This window comes from Notothenia rossii (genome assembly GCF_949606895.1).
Source record: "Notothenia rossii genome assembly, chromosome: 10".
Taxonomy (NCBI): Eukaryota; Metazoa; Chordata; class Actinopteri; order Perciformes; family Nototheniidae; genus Notothenia; species Notothenia rossii.
In genome coordinates this window covers 46,506,928-46,528,783 of record NC_136908.1, presented here as the reverse complement: position 1 = coordinate 46,528,783, position 21,856 = coordinate 46,506,928, and the positions used below count along the sequence as shown (strand labels likewise).

General features: G+C 42.5%; 1 protein-coding gene and 1 long non-coding RNA gene across 3 annotated transcripts in view; one reads left to right on the top strand and one right to left on the bottom strand.

Annotated features, from left to right (window-relative positions):
- Positions 1-20,411, top strand: part of plxna4 (plexin A4) — a 229,002-nt gene extending 208,591 nt beyond the window's left edge. For both annotated transcript variants that reach the window (XM_079656550.1, XM_079656549.1), the window contains exons 27-32: positions 2,010-2,109; positions 3,974-4,164; positions 7,376-7,545; positions 11,964-12,176; positions 15,562-15,712; positions 16,627-20,411. In XM_079656550.1, coding sequence (XP_079512676.1) covers positions 2,010-2,109; positions 3,974-4,164; positions 7,376-7,545; positions 11,964-12,176; positions 15,562-15,712; positions 16,627-16,722 — 921 coding nt within the window. In that variant the 3' untranslated portion in view covers positions 16,723-20,411. The remainder of the gene's footprint in view (positions 1-2,009; positions 2,110-3,973; positions 4,165-7,375; positions 7,546-11,963; positions 12,177-15,561; positions 15,713-16,626) is intronic.
- The window catches only part of LOC307023340, a 104,772-nt gene continuing 99,862 nt past the window's right edge, over positions 16,947-21,856 (bottom strand). Inside the window, exon 3 of the long non-coding RNA XR_013803683.1 lies at positions 16,947-17,074. This is a non-coding gene — a long non-coding RNA (uncharacterized lncRNA). The remainder of the gene's footprint in view (positions 17,075-21,856) is intronic.

Below are 21,856 nucleotides of genomic sequence, written 5' to 3'. Positions count from 1 at the left end.
AAAACATTCCGTCTTTTTCACCATAGTGTTAATATTCCGAGCAGCTATGTGAGCAGCCACTGTCCCTTACAAGAGCAGTTTGTGTGGTGCCTAAATTAAATGCCAGCATCAGCAAGTGTCAACAGGTTTGGAGTACGAGGCGCGGGTGGAATCGATTAGGGAGCTGATTCCAATCTGAGATAAGATAATGAAGACAGAAGTTAATTCATTTTTTCAGGCCAGGGAATGAGGTCTCCTTATCCTTGACACAGCAAAATTATCCATTCAAATATTGTCAGGAGGCTACGCAAAGAGCATCGAAGGCAGAGGACAACACAAACACACTCTAACTTTGGTAAAGGGCAGCTCAGATTTCATATATAGCATTTCCACTCTTGTTATTATAGCTGTATTTCATTTATGAACCATTGTATTTGAAGGTCTTGTCTCTCTTTTCATCTAAATAAATTGATGGACTCTATTGATAGATGCTGCCTCGGCCAATCCGGGTGTGCTCTTATATTTGGTCTTACTGTATGGTGTTTTTCTTATTAGAAGCTAATACAACCAACCAGACACACTCAATAGAATCATGCGCTTTCCTTTATCAAATTAATCTGGTTTGATCTGCCACTAGCCTATCCTAATTCACCCTGCTTTCAGTTACAATGTGACAGTTTGCATCACAAACGTTGTTTTTGTTCAGAAAAACGTCACAGAGTAGCCTAAAATCAAACATTTGACATTTGCTATATCAGATCTTTCCATCCCATAATCACATACATTTCTCTTTCAGGAAACCGCTTTCCTCTTTCTTTCTTTCTTTATCCTCTCCTCCAAAACCACTCCTCCTGTTTTCATTCTGTTCCATTGTGATTTACTCGTCTTTTTATCCATTCAGCATATAAAGGCAGTGATCAGGGAGCATGCTTAAGGGGGTTGGAGAGTTGGGGGGGCCCATAAAGGAATAACAAGATCAGCCCTGTGGGCCCCCTGCTTACAATAATATAGACATAATATGCATAAGGAGCAGATTGAGTGACTGGGTGACATAATGATATAATCTTCAAAAGGCTCAGACACACACACACACACACACACACACACACACACACACACACACACACACACACACACACACACACACACACACACACACCTACTGTATAAGCACAAAGGCCCATGGCCCTCATATCTTGTCCCATCCTCCTACTCGAGGATAGAGATCACTTCAATTAACCCTGCCTTTCCCTGCAGCACGGGTAGCCAGATTATGCAGAATAGGAGTTAGTGTGTGTTTCAGTGTGTGTACGTGTGTTCATGTGTGTGTTTGGGCACAGCTGGGACAGAGTATACCCAATTGTGTTAATTGAAACCTATTTGGCTGACTCGGGAAGGAGGAGCGCACGATTGACTCATTCATTCATTTACACACATGGACCAGCACTGACACACACTAATTTACTCTTCTCTCACACACACACACACACACACACACACACACACACACACACACACACACACACACACACACACACACACACACACACACACACACACACACACACACACACACACACACACACACACACACACACACACACACACACACACACACACACACACACACACACACACACACACACTACCTACCCCTAAGGAACAGCATTATTGAATAGAGACTGTGGGATATCCCCTCTCACACAGGCTCTGCTAAACCCTCCCTCCCCCTGTCACTCATCATATGAAAACGTCTTTGAATTACAGAAAAGCGCTATATAAATATAATTTATTATTATTATTATATGCATGTGTGGGCTGAACAGAGCATATAAGGGTAATCAGATATTCTCTGTGTATCCACATGAAACCAGAATAGATGGAGAGAAATATAGAAAATGACACCAACACAGTGATCTATGGGTTTTCTGATTGGTTATGTTAGAAATCTTCACAAATGAGAAAACACTCTGAAAATGGCTTTTGTTTTGAACAGTCATTTGCATAATACGTGTGTATCTGTTTTCCAGGTACCTGATAATGCAGTGATGGCTTTGGTTCCAAAGCAAGTTACAGCTTACAATTCAGTCAACAACTCCACTGTGTCTCGAACTTCTGCAAGTAAATATGGTAAGTCGACCTGCTTCAGTACACCTTCAAGTTTCTGTAGTCAGAGAGCTGCTTCAGGCACCATGGTACACACTACATGTATGATCATTTAAAAAACACACTCAATAAAATCGGAGGAATACTTTAGGTCAAATAAATCAGAGACGTCCACATCCACAGCACCCTGCATGACATCAATGACAGACCTAAAAAGATAAGACACCATTTTCGAGTAGTTGAAAGTAATCCTAAAACATAACAAGACACCAAACAGACTTCTCATCTATTGTCCCGGCCTCTTGAGACTCTAAAGTGTGTCCTCTCATCACTCTGTGTGCCAGTGTGTCCGTCTGCTCAGCATCTCCTTCAACCTGAGAAACCATCAAGTTAGTTTCTGATCAAAGGGCCAGCCTCACCGGCCACAAACACTTCAGACACATCAAATGTGGAGCCACATTATTAGCATCGCCTCATCTCCATACGGCCTCACCTCGCCTCTCCGGATCCAAATTAGAGCAGATAGGACAAGGTGAGAGGAGACACGGAAAGGGAGGGAGGAGACCAGAAACCCCTCCCTCCAATACTCTTTTTTAAGGGATTGACTTCAAAAGCAAGTGTGATCCACTTTACAACTAGTGTCACACTTGAGAGTGACTTTGAACTCTCCGTGAGCACAATGGCCAGGTATTCGAGAAAGATACTTTAATATAGCTACAGACAGGGGGAGGGAGAGTGGAGCTGGAGAGAAAGATGTGGAGATTAAGACAAACACATTGTGACATGTTGAGTCAGAGAGTGAAAGGAGAAACTTTGTGTCTTTGACGTCATGTTTCCATTAGAAAACCACAGAGAAAAATAACTCGTCCTTTGTGAGGATCAGAATAGAATCTTTCTCCTCACTCTGCCTCACCCTCAGCTTCCCAACTTCTTGAATAAATCATTAACACAAAATGAAAGTACTACCCACTCCACTTTTCTATAAAGACCACACCAACATCTTGTTACACCCAATTGAAGTATTGCAGAGAATACTTGACACAGGTCTTATAACACATCTACAGTTAAATATGGCTCCCTGAAACGCCCCCTAGGAGAGACTAATTGTAATGTAATTACATTTGATCAGTAGACACACACTCCCACAAACACACACACAGTATCCGATGTCTCCAGCTGTCTCTTTTTCCCTGAACACTCTCCACCGTTCACTCCTACCGCCTTCTCTCTGGACAAATTGATTTCTGTCACTGGGAAAAAACATTTTTTACTCTTCTCTCTGAACCGCACCCACTGATCAATTTTTTTTCACACTGTGTAAACATTCATTGAGCCATGTGTTTGGAAATGTCATCGCTACTCCGGCCATTGGGTGGGCCATACATATTTCATCTCTTCTGACACCTGTTCGATTTTGTGTCAGCCACAGATGCCATGCCTAGGAGAAGAAGCAATGAAAAATTAACCATGCACACTTTCTGAAAGTTTCATATCCAATCTCCCCAACCTGTAAATTGAAAGCCTGAAGTCCAAAAAGGGTTGCTGACAGGCAGGTCAAAGCTTTTCTTGCCTCTTTAGTGAAGCGACAGATTAGTATTTTTAGTAGCTTTTCCATTTGTATTTGTTTCCATGTTTTGTAGTGCCTTAGTCAAATTTTTCATCAGCTTTCTTCTCTTCTTGTATACCTTAGATATGGAACTGACCCCGCACTATTCTATACTTTCTGACACAGGCAGGGACAACCCAGCAAAATCCTTTTTTTCGTACATATCAATAGATGTATATAAAATGCCAATGCCAATGGAAGCGTGCCTGAAGAAAAGAATGTTAACTTTTGGTTTTCTGTTAAAACAGTTCCACATGAACTAATGCATGTTTTTCTCCACAGAGAACATGATCAAGTACACTGGAAGCCCCGACAGCCTGCGCTCCCGTACTCCTATGATCACTCCTGACCTGGAGAGCGGGGTCAAAGTTTGGCACCTGGTGAAGAACCATGAGCACGGAGACCAGAAGGAGGGCGACCGCGGCAGCAAGATGGTCTCTGAAATCTACCTGACACGACTTCTGGCGACTAAGGTGAGCTATCGATGTTCAGAACATGCAACAGTCACTATTTATAAGAATCTGTTATATACAGCAGGCGGTGTCATTTAAATGCATGTTTTCTCTAATCAGTTCACCAGGTGAAAGGCTAAAAGGTCACTATAACCTTCACCTTTTGAAACCGTGACTCACTTTATTTATATATTAATATTTACTTTGGATGAGTCATCTCAGTGGGAACGATTATTCAAATGTATTCATCTATCCCCTCAGGTGAGAAAGAGAAAATAGATATTTCTGTTTGTTTTCTCTTTTCCTTGCTGTTGCGTTGATACCGTAGCATATCAAAAAGGGTGAAGAAGAAAAGATTCATGAAGCTAGAGAAGGAATTTCTGTAATAAAAAAAAGGATGAGGCAAAAATAGAAATGCCTATAAAATGAGTCTTTATTGAATGTGCCTTCCGACAATGGCCTTCAGAAAAAAGCAGGTAATTTGGTTTGGAGGGAAATGTGACTTTGATCCAGCAGCTGAATACAAATGTCCAGTCCACTCCGAAGTCACCTTCTCCCTCATCCCTTCTTTCAGACAAAAACAGAGGCGTACATGGAGGGTAAAATAAAAAGACAGCCTTCTATATGAAAATGTTGAGTCTGTAATTTTTGGATTCAGGAGCATTTATGTTTGTTTTTGATCCCCGCCTTTCTTTAGCAGTTCACATGGAGATCTCAGTACTGGGAATAGAAAGAAGAATGAAGTGAATAAAAACATGTATTTTTGAATATCTTGCACTGATAAGCAGACCTCATAAAACTAATTTGCATATGGGTTCATAAGCAACCCTTAGAAGTTGGGCAGCAAGTCCAATATGTTTTTAAATCATTACCTTCAGATAATATGAGACCAGAGTAGATTACTTAGTTTATTTCACTTACTTAGTTTCTCTTTAGACAACTAAGATGTAACAGCTGCCACCGTGGCCAAAATCAAAACATAATACTTAATGCAAAATCCTTGTGCAGGCATAAGATTGTGTTGTAAAAAAACCTGAATATACTGCAGTGAGAGAGATTTGATTTTCTATGACTTTACCTTTAAAGTCTAAGAAAAAATATTTGTCAGTTCTATCTTTCTTTAAAAATAACACAGACATCACAGGCAAAACAGACAATGTGACAGCTAAACACTTCCTTCTGTTTGTACTATGGAGAACTAATGACTGCAGATGTGTGGGCAGATTAGTAAAATCAGGTGATCAATTAAAGCCGATAACGGAGACAACAACAGGGAGAGAGGCATGGCAGTGACATGATAAGCAACATGTGAAATAAATAAACAAACAAACAAAATTGAGGTAGGAGCAGCTGTCGCCATGACACACACTGTATATCCCTCCACATACATGAAGCACATCCCTTCTCAGCCTCTGTGAGCCGTTCTACTTCCCTACCATTATCCCATTCCAGAGAGCAGGAAGGTGCTTTCTGACGGCAGACAGCACATCATCTTTCCAGATGGATTGTTTCTGTGAAATAACCAGTTTATCTTGGCCGGCCATCTCTCTTGGTGAGGAATGATTGGGCAGACAGGCAGTGTAATTGACTGCGTTTGGCTTTCACCTTGCCAATAAATACCTCTCCCTGGCAACGCCGCTGACGTCTCTCATATTAGCTCCATCAGTGTCACTCTGACTGAGTGTGGGTACAGGGCACGCTCGTGTGTTTGGAGGGGCACTAGGAAGGATTGCATTTTCTTTCCTCACTTGTTTACTTGTGTGTGTGTGTGTGTGTGTGTGTGTGTGTGTGTGTGTGTGTGTGTGTGTGTGTGTGTGTGTGTGTGTGTGTGTGTGTGTGTGTGTGTGTGTGTGTGTGTGTGTGTGTGTGTCTGTGTGTGTCTGTGTGTGTGTGTGTGTGTGTGTGTGTGTGTGTGTGTGTGTGTCCACCTCTCTCCCATGTGTGCCCTTCTTCATCCATCTATCTCCCAGTCTTCTGATTGTTTGCCTCTCATCTCAATGTGGAGGCTGATGGCATCAAAACATCCAGATGACACATTGTGTTTAAAGTGTGGTCTAATGACAGGGTAGATGTTTGTGGGGGGGTGTGTTGGCAGTCTAGCTTCGCCAGGGAACAAGAGATCCCTGTGATGATGACAGCCCCCTCAACATAGAGGACGTAAAATATCAGAGCCGCAGCACTTGTAGGCACACACACAGGTGTTGGTATCTTCACACACAGATCTTAGGTCTTCCCTCACCAGCTAATGCAGACTGTCACTTGGAATGCACGTGGGCTTGATATAGAGATATGTAATTCCATATCTATAGAAAAGCGATAAGCTGTCGGGAATGTGGGCCACATTAGAATTATAGCCTGATTGTCGTACTAACGGGATTCTCTCTTCCCACTCTCTTCTACCTCTCTTGACTCCCTGATTGGGTCACCCGCTCCGACCCAAATTGGATTTTTATTTGCCAGTGCCTGTACACACCTCATCTGCCACACTCAATGGCCTCTTTTCCTGATAGGAAACCTCTATCGTTTAATTTCCACCCCTCGCTCTCGCCTTTTCCTGTGCATCCCATCAGCCCATTCTTTACAAGAGGATTAGATTCCCCCACTCTCTGTCTTCCTCTCCTCCTCTTTAAAGTCACCAACATTAAATCAAATTAGGGTCAATGGTGCAGTGTGGGAGCTAATCCGGCAGCACAAAGAGGCTTAGGAGATGCGCCTCCTGTTCCCAGATATTATTAAAAGTCAGCTGTGAAATAACAATTTCCCTCATCAAAGCTGCAAGCAAATTTAGGGGCCAGGTCTGTGAGATAGGAGTCAGACACATCAACATCAAGCTTGTGGACAAAGTGACATCAACTCACACAGGGAAAATATACACGTTTAAACCCATTAATCCATCACCTTTAGGCGTTTGTATGTTGCAAAATGTATTACAGTGACAATCTCATTACAGTTCAATAAAGATACGGGCTTAACCAAACTGAAATTGTACGATGTAGCTGTTTATAGCATTGTACGTTTTCGTATTCTTTAAAGGTCTCTATTATTGGTTTCGTTATTACTTCCTGTGTAGTCATGGAAACTAAAGTGGAGAGACAAATGCTCTAAAAGTTTAGCAAAACACATTTGAAAACGTTAATGTACTGGGTATCGGCTCTATGATCATCACCTGTAATATCATTTAATGAAAAAATACCTTGCTCTGTATAATCCTTTTTTCCTCTCTCCTCTGTAGGGTACGTTACAGAAGTTTGTGGACGACCTGTTCGAGACCATCTTCAGCACGGCCCATCGGGGCAGCGCCCTCCCACTGGCCATCAAATACATGTTTGACTTCCTGGACGAGCAGGCCGACAAACACAGCATCCACGACCCGCATGTCCGACACACATGGAAGAGCAACTGGTGAGTAAAACAGTTTTAGCATCTGTATCTGCACATATCTGCAAACACAGAAACCTGCACACACACAAGGACTTAGTGGCTCCTGGCTGCTTAAAAAACCGTGAGGCAGGTACTTTGATCTTTGACAGACAACATTATTTCTGTATTTGACACCAGTGTGGTGCCTTGGCTACATTCCTGTCCTTTCAGTACACATACAGTACAAGTTGGCACATTTCACACAGAATTGCCCTGGTATTGCCCTGTGTCAGTGCCAAGCTTCACCACACGCCTCTTTCCTCTCCTAATATCCGTTAACCACAGGGGTGTGTAATCTTCATTAAAGCCAACCACAAGGGGCTAATCCAATAGGCTGTCAAGGCTCTCTATCTATTATCAGGGATAACTGGGCCAAAAAAGCCTGTCACTGTGGAAATCTCCATAGTGACAAATGTACGCTCCCAGGTGAAGGAAGCACACCCTTAAATTAATAACGGCTGATTAATTTAGACCATAGTGACCTCTTTGAGCCCACCTTAAGAGGTTGTTAGGGGTTAAATAACCAGCAGTGCACCAGAATGCAGTCAGGAGAGGAATTAAAAAGGTGAAGAAAGGAAGTGAACTCAGTGGGAGTTAAACGCACACTAATATCTAATTAGCCTCCTGGCCTCTGCCAAGATCCCAGCATGCATCGCTCAGCCCAGGGCTCAGGGGAGCCATGGAGATGAGAGAATATATTGATGTGCATCAAGGGACAAATAGAGAGATGGAAAGAGGAATCAATAGGGAGAGGCTAAAGAAGGTGGAGAAATATTATTTACTTTACGCTGTTGTCCTAATTTTGGTCCTTTTCCTGGTTCTGCGTTATTGTGCCATTTGCAGTGTGCGTTAAGTGTTTTCTGAGAGCACAACGGGTCGCTTTTACATTAGACCTTTAATGGAATGGGCTCTCACTAGAGGGATGAGAATGAATAACAATTTATCATAACACACCGTCACAAAAAGCCACTGAGATTGCACACAACAGTTTGTGCTGATGCCACCATCTCCTCTGTGTGGGACGGGCACATGTCTTTCACTTCTCACTTTGTGTGCTTACCCATAACCTTTGATCTCCTAAAACAGTGCAACACAACACATCATTTAGTCTGAAGGTAGAGAATAATAATGCCGGGGCCCCTCCCATACTGGGCCTCTGTCCCATTAAACCCACCAGGCCCATCGTCATCATAGACGCCATTAACTTAAACGCATCGCAGCAGCCAGAGCCCCCCACCTCCCCTTCAGGGCTTCCCCAGCATCAGAGCTCCCCTGTCCCTCCTCTGATGTAGACATTATGATAGATTATCTCCCAGCCTGTAGTGCCTTGGGGCTTGTGTATACAACTATGCTTCTTGTATTATTTTAATTTCATAATATTTCTGTAAATGACCAACTAACTATTGTTTTGGTAAAATAATAATAGAAGCTCTATGAAGCGAAGATTTGCATAACCAATACTAAAATTCACCTGGAATGTTTTTCATATCTGAAAAAGTGGAAAGGTTTTTTTATTAAATAGATGAAAGAAAATAGTTGTTTGGGCAGCAATCGTGTTTGCTTTCAGAGCTGTACATTTCAGATTTTCATTGATTTTACACACACACACACACACACACACACACACACACACACACACACACACACACACACACACACACACACACACACACACACACACACACACACACACACACACACACACACACACACACACACACACACACACACACACACACACACACACACCTGCAGATTGTGTCCAGGATCTAATGTAGACCAGGAAATTATCTTTGATCCTTTAGCATCCAAGGTCATCTTTGCAACAGGGTAGTAACAACAATAGGGTTTCTGCTAAACCACACAATGTCCCTTGGATTTCAATCAAGCTACTGAACCTTGTGTGAGTTTTAGTTAAAGTAAAGTAACAAATGCAGTCACCATGTGAGTTTCTGCCTTGTGTGAGAGCTGTGATGTTAGCTGGTATGTGTGTACAATAAGTGTGTGCCTGCACGAGTCACTGGCTCCAAGAGCATCTCCAGATGGTATCTTTTGGTGAAGCGGCAGTGTGTCAGCGTCTCCTCTCATCCTCACTCTTCTGGTGTGTGTGTGTGTGTGTGTGTGTGTGTGTGTGTGTGTGTGTGTGTGTGTGTGTGTGTGTGTGTGTGTGTGTGTGTGTGTGTGTGTGTGTGTGTGTGTGTGTGTGTGTGCGTCTCTCTGTCTGCACTGTGTTTTTCATGTCGGGATACAGACAGAATTTTAATTATTGTGCAAAACTGGCACAATAATTTTCTGCATGCAGATAACCCCCTATCTGCTGTCATACTTCCATCTCAGCCCATATTGTTAATGCAATCACTAGGACTTTTAGAGGTGAGCTATCTGTAATCAGTAAAGTTGTTAGCTGTGTGATTTGAAAAAGATTAAGTTTCAAGCTTTTGTCCTGGAGTAAAGCTTGTTCAGTAAGGGTTGTACCTACAGTATGGAGGTCCAGCTGGAACATTGCCTAGTCAGTTCACCTTTGTAAAGCAGCTATATTTAACCCTGGGTCAGATCCCTGCTGGTGCCGTAACGTCTCCAATGGATGCCTTGGATCACAACATCTGTGACCAAAGCAACTTGATTTGGCCATCTGTGGACTGGGACAACATCCCACATCTCTGGCACTCAGAGGCTGGCTGGCTCTGTGTGCTAGAAGTGTCAATCAATGCTAACATGCTACTGAAGGACTGCAGTAACACTGTTGTCATTTGCAGTCTGGTGTCTGTCAACATTATAACCCTGGAGAACAGTAAATGGAGCTTGTGTTGTTGTTTTGCTGCTTGACAATTAGAAAGCAGCAGATTGGTAATCTTTCCTTCTTGGGGAGATGCGGATTAGCAGTTTATTTTTATAAGGGCCCATGCTCCATAGTACTGTATTATTACTCACTTCTATGGCATGCTCAAATGCTTCCAATGAGATTAGGTAAACACTCGTCTTAAATCAGTTTGAATTTACAGCAGTTTGTCGTCTTAAATTGATGCGCAGGGAAGTACTCTTTGAGCTAAAGGGCTTCTTGTAACTCGGCCAGTGTAATTCCTTGAGGATAAGAGTTGCCCTTGATCTTGGCAGCTGACATGTAACCTAATCCCTGATCGAGAGGACTGATCATGGCAACCATTCAGATCTTACTCAGCGTGGGTTGACCACTGAAAATAAAAAAAATGGCTTATTTTCAACACAAAAGATAATATGTAAATGTTATAATGGTAAGCATTTTGAGTGCAGACATCATGTAGGGAGCCTCATCATGTTAGTGTCCTCTGCCCCATCACACAGAGGGCAGCTGGGCAGACCGTCAACAATCAGAGCCGCACAGCAGTGGCATTAATATCACTCTGATCCCTGCTCCTAATCCCAATGAGATTCTTTGCTTTGATTAATTTTAAAGTCATAATGCAGTTTTCCTTCCTTTGAGTCTAAATCCTCTTTTGTTGGATAGTACATCTGCATGGCTCTGTGGTTGTGCTAGGATAAATGCTAAGTGGGATGGTAGGGGAGCACCGGTGGTATTTAAATGATTGCATTACTTCTCAGATTTATTTCCCCTTAATCCTTTGATATTGCGCCATATAGAAAAACTCCTATGCAGGCTAGACTGCAGTGTCCTTCCTTTTGGAGTGTTGCAGCATCAGCTAAAAGCAAACAGCCCAGAGAATAGTAAAGATACTATACAGAGATCCAAGTACCACTCAGCTCTTTTGTAACGCCACCTGAGCCCTTCCACTGCAATACACAGATTAAAGTGGCCCTATATCTATTCCTTTAGGCAGAACAAGCCCGGCAAATAAACACACTTGTATATTTATATTATTCTGGACAGGCACAAAATAGGACCGACTTGCACAAACAAGGCAATATGAACTGTGTGGCCCCCAGTGAGAACCCCTGGACACTGCTGGAAAGAAGGAGAGCCAGCCACCACCTGGTTTTAAAGATAAAGGCTTTATTGAATTGAGCACACACATCAAATAGAGCACGTCGGAAACAGCAGGCCTGTGTACTAGCTCTGAAAGGGAATGAATCCTCGTCCCCCTGCTGGCGCATGATCTGTTCATGTTTACTGCCTGACTGGCTGTAGCAAATATCAAAATATCATTTAGGGAATTATTATGTGAGCAGTTCAACTGGACACATACATACAAGAGTGTCAAGTATCACAACAGTCTGTTTGTGTGGCTATTTGAACACCACAGCATTGTCTTTTCTTATTAACTTGAACATTTAAAGAAAACCCATTTCATTGTTGATTAGCTGCGGCACACCTGCATACCATTATTAAACAGTGATAAAAGAGAAAAGCTTAAAACTTGTAATTTGTGTGCTCACTACTTCGTTCTCTTTCCCTCTCCCTGCAGCCTACCTCTGCGTTTCTGGGTGAACGTCATCAAGAACCCCCAGTTTGTGTTTGACATCCATAAGAGCAGCATCACAGACGCTTGTCTGTCTGTGGTGGCCCAGACCTTCATGGACTCCTGCTCCACCTCAGAACACCGCCTTGGAAAGGACTCCCCCTCCAACAAGCTGCTTTATGCCAAGGACATTCCCAGCTACAAGAGCTGGGTGGAGAGGTAAGCAGCTACCACTGGAATGTTCACACCTACTGATGGATGGATGGATGGATGGATGGATGGATGGATGGATGGATGGATGGATGGATGGATGGATGGATGATGGATGGAGAGAGAGAGAGAGAGAGAGAGAGAGAGAGAGAGAGAGAGAGAGAGAGAGAGAGAGAGAGAGAGAGAGAGAGAGAGAGAGAGAGAGAGAGAGAGAGAGAGAGAGAGAGAGAGAGAGAGAGAGAGAGGTTCTATTAGGCCTGTTTTGTTTTTGACAAACCCTGTAGCTGTGTGATCTATGGGCCATGAAACACTATCTAAATCACAACACAGTTGGGATGGATGGGGATGCCCAGGGCAGGAGATCTAGAGTGAAACGGGATCAGTGTATGCGGTAAAAACAGTTTGACAATAGAAAGCAGTAGAAGCTGGTAATTTGTTAAATCTCTATCTGACAGCAGGGGAGGAGAAAGAGGTCCTGAATAAAGGATGGGGCAGTATGAAGCAGTTCAGAGTATTTATGGGATGGAAGCTTTGTCACAAGGCAAGCTTTGGGGGAGAATAAATGAGAGCAGCTTGAAGGGGAGGAACCACATGAGGGGCTGCAGGCTGAGGACCATACTCATTAGTCCTGTGTGTGTCTGTGGTCTCCCATATATACACATAAGTGTGAGTGTCCTCTGCTGGTTTATACATGGACATGTGTGGTTAGGCTGAACAATTATCAAATATCACTATTAGAATGCAGGAACTTCTACTGTGGGACTATGCACAGAGTTCAATCAGATATTTGGGCATATTCATATTTAGTACTTGTGTAGTATCTCAAGTACTTGAGATTCATATGTATAAATAATAGCACCATAGACCTGTTTATTGACAGATTCTGTAAATATATATATATATAAAAAATACATTTTTATGATGTTAGTTTCACTTATACACTCGTATAAACACATTGTAAGAAGGACCTTGAATCCCCTTACATATGACAAAAAATGAAATATGAGTTTTACTCAGATGTGAGTGAGTGTGAGTGTGAGTGTGTGTGTGTGTGTGTGTGTGTGTGTGTGTGTGTGTGTGTGTGTGTGTGTGTGTGTGTGTGTGTGTGTGTGTGTGTGTGTGTGTGTGTGTGTGTGTGTGTGTGTGTGTGTGTGTGTGTGTGTGTGTGTCATATATGTTCTTAAAGACCTCAAATGCATACTTGTTTTAAAAGCTGTACAACTAAACATGCTGTACTCTCAAGTGTATAGGTTATGCCTTCATTGCCAGTTTGTTGGAACAAGTGTTATTCAGTTGGAACAGCCTCAGTAGTAGTGACTGAGTGAGGGTGGATCCAGCGCCGCTTCACTCTGCTGTCCAGCCGAGCCAAAGCAAGGGTCCTGAAAGGAGGAAGATTTCAAAGGCAGAATGCTCCACCTTTGAAAAGGGAGAGAACATAGACAGAAGAGATGTCCTCCTTCTCTCCCCTGTGTCAGAGCCCGATTGTGAAGACATGATGCTCTTACCTAGAGCCGGCTGATGAAAGGAAATCTCTGCTGCTGCTTCCCCAGTACTTCTCTGTAGGGACAGAACACATGCAGGAATTAAAGGTCCCATGTCATGCTTTTCCGGTTATTACCCGTCCCCTTGTGTGTTATGTAACTTTTTTTGCATGTAAACGGTCTACAGAGTCAAAAACCCTCAAAGTACACCCTGTAACTGTAACACAGAAAAGACCTGTCTATGCTGCCACAGAACGCATCGTTGGAGATTTTAATTTTTCTTTCTGGTACCAAGTGACGTAACGTCCAACTGGACCAATCCGTGGAGCTCCTCACATACACTCACTCAGCCTTATGTTTTCTCAGCCGCGGCTCCGTGGATCTCCACTCACAGTTCGCCACACACTCAGTGCTCAGGCTGAGTTCAGGCTGAGTTTCGTCGTGTCTCGCAGACCCCACGCAGCAACCAGGAAACGACACCAGTAATCCAGCTCACACTGTCTGCTCCCCGCGTCTCAAAGGGCGGAGCAGTGAGCCCCGCAACATCCCACCAACACGGCACCCACACCCCACGCAGCATTCTCATCTGTTTGTCATTACTGGTGTCATTTTCTGGTTGCTAAGAAATCCATTGTAACAGATAAACACACATCAGAGCACAGTGGGCTCATAGCCGTGTAGGACAGAGAGTGAATACACATACTATACAGAGATGCTGTATGAGAAAACCAATGTGAGTTTGGAACATTGAACAATGTAAATCTATTCTAGATGGAAATGGAATTATGATAGGTAGAAATGGCCATGACATGGGACCTTTAAGTTCTTACTATGCTGCAGAAACTGTGAAAAAAGGATTGTGGAATGCTGATAATGATATAAGGTAATAACTGCAGATGCACATTCAGCAGTTTGGATTTGGAGGCAGTGCAGTTGGGCAGAGCCGTCCCACAGAGCTTTAACTTTGCTGCAGCATGTTGATGTTACAGTATTAATTCAGGGCTGTGGAGTGAAGCCAGCTCCTGAGATATTGACACTTGCCTTGAATTTGATGTGGGAATTGATGGTCTCCAGACAATGACAAATCCATCATGGCTGTCATACTGTCACACTACTTGTTTACAAGGAGGTTTGCATACTAGGGATCAGTGCAATTGCAAAGCGAACAATTTGTCACTTTTTTTCTTCTTTAAAAACTGCCATTTTTGCAATAAAGATTTAAATTGTTCTATTGGCTTATTGGACAATATTAGGGTCGTATAGCTGAAATCAACCTTAATTTAGATTATTCAGTGCTATATGCATATTAATGTATGCATTGTAGACATTAAAGATTGTGTGTCATCAAATTGTTTCCTAAAACAAGCACACCTGATTTCTAAAAGAATCCCCTGCAGCACTGAACAGGTGTTGGAGTGTGCAGAGGCCATGAGCATCACCCACCTGCCTCTCCTTTGCTCAGTTTGCTCTGTAGACCCGTGTCCTGGAAAAGACTCATCCCAGAGTTATCAAACCCCGGGCCTCAGCTACAGGAATATAATATGTAAATAAGCAGCTTTAATTAACATAGTTGATAGGGGCAACACAGGTGCTGCTGACAGTGACTGATTACCTTTACCTCAATGCTGTGTGTGTGTGTGTGTGTGTGTGTGTGTGTGTGTGTGTGTGTGTGTGTGTGTGTGTGTGTGTGTGTGTGTGTGTGTGTGTGTGTGTGTGTGTGTGTGTGTGTGTGTGTTAAAGTCCTGTAACTATGCAACACACCTCTATGTTACATATATTAGTTACATATCTTCAAAGAACTGCAGGAGTAATGAGCTCCAAGGAGACAGCAGCACTATCTTCACTAAACAGTGCAGGCTGTATTCTGCTCCTCTAAGTGTTAATGCTTTGTTCTAATATTCCTGTCTCTTTAGGTACTACTCCGACATTGGTAAGATGCAAGCGATCAGCGACCAGGACATGAACGCCTACTTGGCAGAGCAGTCACGGATGCACGTGAACGAGTTCAACTCCATGAGCTCTCTCAGTGAGATTTACTCCTATGTGGAAAAATACACTGAGGAGGTACGTAATACTGAGAAATCAATAGCTAAGATGATGTACAATTGAGACCCGCTGCCCCTAAAGCCTGTGTCACACTGTCCCGAAATTGACACCAGATGGACAGACGAATATGAAATTGTGAATTTTGCACGAAGATGGCCCCGAACTTGGTCAACAGCCAAGCAACAGCCGAAGCAAGCCACACGATGGCACCCGAACCACACACTAAAATATGGTCGTAGACTTGTGTATCCAGACTCAACGTAAGAGCTTGTGCCTCTTCGGGGGGTGCTAACATTTAAACATACACACAAATTGGGTTATTTGCATAATATGTTTACATGATTTTGTTGTGCAATAAATACATTCTCGATGCCATCGTACTATATTAATAATACGATGGTTACACAACGGCATTGCGAGGGCTTCACGTAGTCGTGTTGCCTTCCTAAGACAATCGGGCAGCTTCTTGTTTCCTTCGTATTGTCTTCGTGAGGCGAAAAATGCCCGATGGCACCGATGGTCACACGAAGTAAAGACGAAGATGATACGATTTGACAAGATGCCCTCACGATGGCCTTACGAAGGGCAGAATGGACACATGAATTCAACACGATGAACCTTCGTAAGTCTTTCAGCAATTTTTGGGCATGCCAAAGATTTTGCCACCGCTCACGAAGTTGCTGCCGGAGCCTGAGAAACTCCACCGGCGGTCATACGATGGCTTAAGATGCCCTCACGAATGGCTCGATGTTGTTACGATCAGAGACAAACTTGAACGTTTCCTTTATCGTGTGTCCATCTGGTCTCAATTTCGGGACAGTGTGACGCGGGCTTTAAAGAAGTAAATAGGAAACCCATTGGAACATCTTGGTATGATTTTGTCATGTTGAGTACCTTGAGTAATGTGTGTTTCCCCCCCTTGCTGCGGGCAGATTGTGTGTTCGCTGGAGGAAGACGAAGCAGCCCGGAAACAGAGGCTGGCCTTCAAGCTGGAGCAGGTGGTGGCCTTCATGAGTCTGGAGAGCTGAGGACCGCACTTCCCAGGGCGCACTGGGAAAAGACCCCATCAGAAACCGAGCCGTGCCTGAGCGAAGACCTGTCCCCATCTTTTTCATCATGTGACTTCCTCCCTCCGCCTTTCAAAGATGATGACTTCTTCCTTGACCTTTTTTCTGCTTCCTCTTCCCCGAGAGATAATTTGTTTTCCTCATCCACTCTGCTGCATAGACTATTTTACCTGAAGATATCTGAGGGGTGGTCCAGGGCTGAGTTTGGCGTTTCCCCACAGTGCAATGCAGGGATCCCTCAGCTTCACCACAGAGAAGGCTTCAAGGGGTGATTGCTTGAAAGCTGGCCACATTGGCATACTTAGTCCCCCTGCTTGAAGAAGAGAGGGGAAAAACATTTTTATGTTGCCTTCAAGAATTTACACCGATAGGTAATTCTTTAAAAACCACAATGATGGTTATCCATTTTGTTGAGAACTTTTTTCAAAATAGGATAGTTAAGATAAACCATCTCTGCGGTCCAGTTATGTAGTTCTATATTAAGTGTACGGAATAAAGAGGAAACATCACAAATGATGACTGCAAGCCAAATGAACATCTGAAGAAAAGGATGGTTTGCCAAGTTTACACTGTACCTACAAGCGAAGCATACATATCTGCGAAATTTGGGGCGAGTCCAGGCAAACCTAGAATGTTCTTTTGTTCTTTAATGTAGCTGGAGTTTTATTTAAGAAAAAGACTGATGGGGAAAGGGAAGGTTTAGTGGTTCTCTGAACTTTTCCGTTATTGAAATGTGACTGACACAAAAACTTGACAAACCAGAGCATCCCAGATCTATATCACTTTGCAACATTCGCACATTTTTCCCTGCCCAGCATACATTACTTCAAAGAAAATGCTCATGATTTCTGCTTCCATCTGGCTTATGTGGTTACTGCTAAATTAAACTATTAGACAAAACCCTAGAGGCCCCGACCCAAGTTGGATCCTCTGTTAGAAGCACACTACCGACCCTGGACCACAGTGTTCCGACTGCTGATCAAACACCACGAGCAGTCCTCGTCTTGTGTCGCCGGTGCTGCGACGGTCTATCAAAGCACACACACGCACAGAAACACACACAATCAGCAGCTGCACAAGATCCTGACTGCCCAGATATGTACGCCAACCCTAGCGGAGGTAAAAGGAAAGCTGACTGAAATGTACTGGGTAAGAAACTGCTTCAACATTAACAATAAGAAGAATGATTCAATGCAGCTCTGCTCCCTGAAGGGGTCTGCTGTGAGAGTAGCACTCCTTTCCCAGGATGTTCTTATTTAAAGACTTTTGTGTGGAGAAATCAAACGAGATGGACTAAGTCGGTCAGCCAAAAACCAAAGGAGCTTGACATTTTCAAAACGGTCAAAAATGTATTTGTAAAGTGCCACTGAGGAACGGACAAAAAAAGGACTATGTAAAGTCAACCACTTCTAGGACAAAAAAATATTGTGACTGGAACTCTTAGAAACCTGTGTGATTTTTCTGACCTCAGTGTGTCGAGGGGAGAGTCTCTATGGGCGAGGTGAGCCCCCCCTCCTTCCTCTCTCCATCACCTGGGTCTCCAGCTCTCGGCACACCGTTCCCCCCGTGTCCGGCTCCTGACCTACCAGTTTCTTTCTGTTTTGCACAAGCGTTGGAGATGGTAGCTAGTTGCATACGGCAAAACCCCAACTCTTGAGTGTGTAACTGTTGAGGCGCTCTTGTCTGTATTAGTGTACTTTTCCTCAGTGGCGGCAGGGGTGGCCTTCTCCAAACCTAAAAAAAAAAAATCTGATCAAGCAGAGCAGCAACGCAACAAGTGTGAGCATCACGGCAGGACAGACAGAAAACGATAGACATTAAAAGTAGATCCGACTTGTTGGAGAGCGTGATTGAAAGCTGATGGAGGCGCCCTCCGTACCTTTGACCTCTGCCCTTTCTTTTGCCTTGACAACGTGCCCCATGTGGTGATGTGAATGTGTGAAGACCGCCCTAGGTCCACCTTGGGTCCTTTATTGGCTTTTTAAGCGCATGTAAAACGTAAACAATTTAAGAAACTTATTTAAAAAAAAAGTGAAAAATAAGAAAACTAAGCCTTGCAATGATGATGTGGATGTGTTCTTTTATCTTTCTTTTGCTTGGAAGAAACGAGATGGAAAAGTGGATTGTTCATGTAATAAAAACTATAACTTTCGTTTAAGGTGGAACCTTTATCCAAACTGCAGAACCTCATGCCCATAGTTTTGTGACGTGTTAGATGCTACATAAAACAGATAGTATATACCCTTGCATGTTGACCTATTTGGATGGTATGAAATGGAACTGCCTTGCTCAAAGATATATATATACATATATATGTATGTATGTATATATATATATATATATATATATATATATATATATATATATATATACACACATACACTTCTACAGTACTGCTACTTTGGACTTCATTTACAAGCCAATGTTCTTTTTAGAATATGGATCTCACACAAAGACACCATAAGCCCAGATTTACATGTGTGTCCCTTGTCCTTCATCACAGGTCATTATTAGTTTAGTACACAGTAGATGCAAGTTAAGTCTTGCTCTGTTTTTGCTGCTATTACATCTTCTTTTTATAGTTTTCTGTTACATTTGTTCTATATCAATTGAGCCCAGAACAGAAAATGTACTTTTGCATTTTTGAGTTATGAAGCTGGACTCAAGCAACTAAAGATGGCCACTTATGAAAGCAAACAGTTTATTTCATAAAGAGCAACAATTGACTGCATTAGCACGCCACCCACCATGTGTCACAAAAACATGTTACTGTTCCTTTTAGAATGTATACACATGATTTAGCATAGAGATAAACAACTTTCTAACAGGAGTGGCACAATGGGTTTTATAGTTTTTATAGGTTTTACTTACATTTAAGACTGATTTTGGCTAGTGACTGTTTCTTTCTTAGCCCTTGTGTCACATGTGTGTGAAATGTCCAAGTCATTGTCCATGAATCACAGTCTGCAGATACAGTAGGATGAATGTCTGTTAACTTGGAGGGGGTACATTCACAAAGCGTCTGCTGGACATGGAATAAACATATCAAACTAATCATATTGAAAATGAGGGGAATAAAGATTCATTAAGGGACTTGAATAATTCACGCAAAGCTGGCATTAATATTGTAAAAAACGTACTTCTGAACCCCCTTTCATTAACGTAGCCAATGTATATTGTGTCTAGATACCCAAAGTGTCCCCTCACTGCCGTGTGTTAGAGATAACACACGGTGAGTCCTGCTCTGTCGTTGTGAATCTACCCCCCGGTGTAACATCCTGTCCTTCCTTCCACCCCCGTATCTTTCCCTGCAACAAAGGTCGTCTGCTAGTAGCCACCTTGTGTTGCCAAGGCCACAGATAAAGTTTCCACCTTCAAACGTTTTTTAGGAACTTAAAATGTCCTCCTAGCTCAGTGTTATAGCAGGTGTTACAGAAACATGCTAGAAAATACTTTTATTAGACCATATTTGAAAGATAAAGAGTATCTTATTGAGAGATCAAAACGAAACCTGGGGGATATAAGGCGAGCTTCTCTAACTTTGTTATAATTAATTGTATACCTGTGTATGTAAATATAATGCATTCCTATTTTGCAGTCAAGAACAAAATACTATTTGTAATATAGAATAAACTTTATTATGAAACCAAGCATTTCCTGTTTGTTTTTTGTCTTTGTTTCAATTTGCAGAGTGAACTCTTGTCGTGCAGTTGGCAAGTTTACATTTCTAAAAATATATTGTTTTCTGAGATACTATGGCGTGAATATAGAAGTACTATGAGCCAGATTAAGACTGACACGGGCCGAACTCCACCGGGACACAGTCGCCTGCAAGGTGCACACTTGGTGATGAATATTTAAAGAACCGGTCAACCTCCCAGACCTCTTCACAGGCTAAAACTGTGCAAACAATTTGCTGCAGTCATCAGAATCTGACCAGAAACGTGCAGGTTCAACAAAACCAACGGCATCAGGTACGCTCTGAAAACACCTTGTGTATACCCGGCATTACAAGGCGTTAATGGTGTGGCCACAACAAAAACCAAGGTCAAAGCATTTCTTTACTTACACACACAGCCTAATATAAAACTTGAAGATACAAAATCACAAAGACTGTCGACATACTACACTGATTTCCTTACAGGATATTTTCAACATACTATAGTGTGACTTTTTTATGTTTTTGCCATGAAATACTATAACTTTTATGATGTACTATACTAAGATTGTTTGCCATACTTTACTATGAGTTTTCTCAATACTATGACTTTTTCCAACATCATTTACTTTGATGATTTTATATAATATTTTTTACAAGTATATAAGTATAACTTTTTCTACATATATTCAACATACCGTAACAACTTTTTTACACATTATTTACTATGAATATGTACACATTTTTTCAACATACTATACTGTGACTTAATATTTTCGATCATACTACAGCGTTTCTTTGTAAAATTCCACAAACTATACTATGACTTTTCTTCATGATATTTTCAACATACTACAATAGCTTTTCTCGACATATTATAATATACATCTTTTTCAAATATTTTGACATCCTAAACCAATATGTTATTTGATGATATGTTTGACATATTATACTTACTTTTTTCGACATACTATACTACTGCTTTATATGACATTATTTGCGACATATTCCCTTAGACGCATAGGAGTTAAAAGTCAAAATAAGGTTAAAAAAAAAGACAAACGTATGCAAAGCAGAAGTGACAGTAGAGGAAATAGAGAGTTGTGTATAGCACAGCAGGGCGGGATGTGTGAGGTGTGTGCCCGTGTGTGAGGCGTGTGGCATTTCGTCAGGCGGAGAGGGTGACGGGGATAAGAGATTGAATTGGCCCAGTGTCACCCTCCATATACCATCCAGTGAACTGGGGGTAATGGGTGAGAAATAGAAAGAGGGACGATGCAGGGAGAGGTAAGAGAGGTAGAGAGGGCCAAGTGTCACCCTAATTTTCTGACTAGTGAGGTGGGAATAATGGAAGGGAGGAGAGGTTGGATGGAGGTAGTGAAGGGGGCAGGATGATAGAGAGCCGGCTATGATTGCTTCGCATCAGGGGGGGTTTCC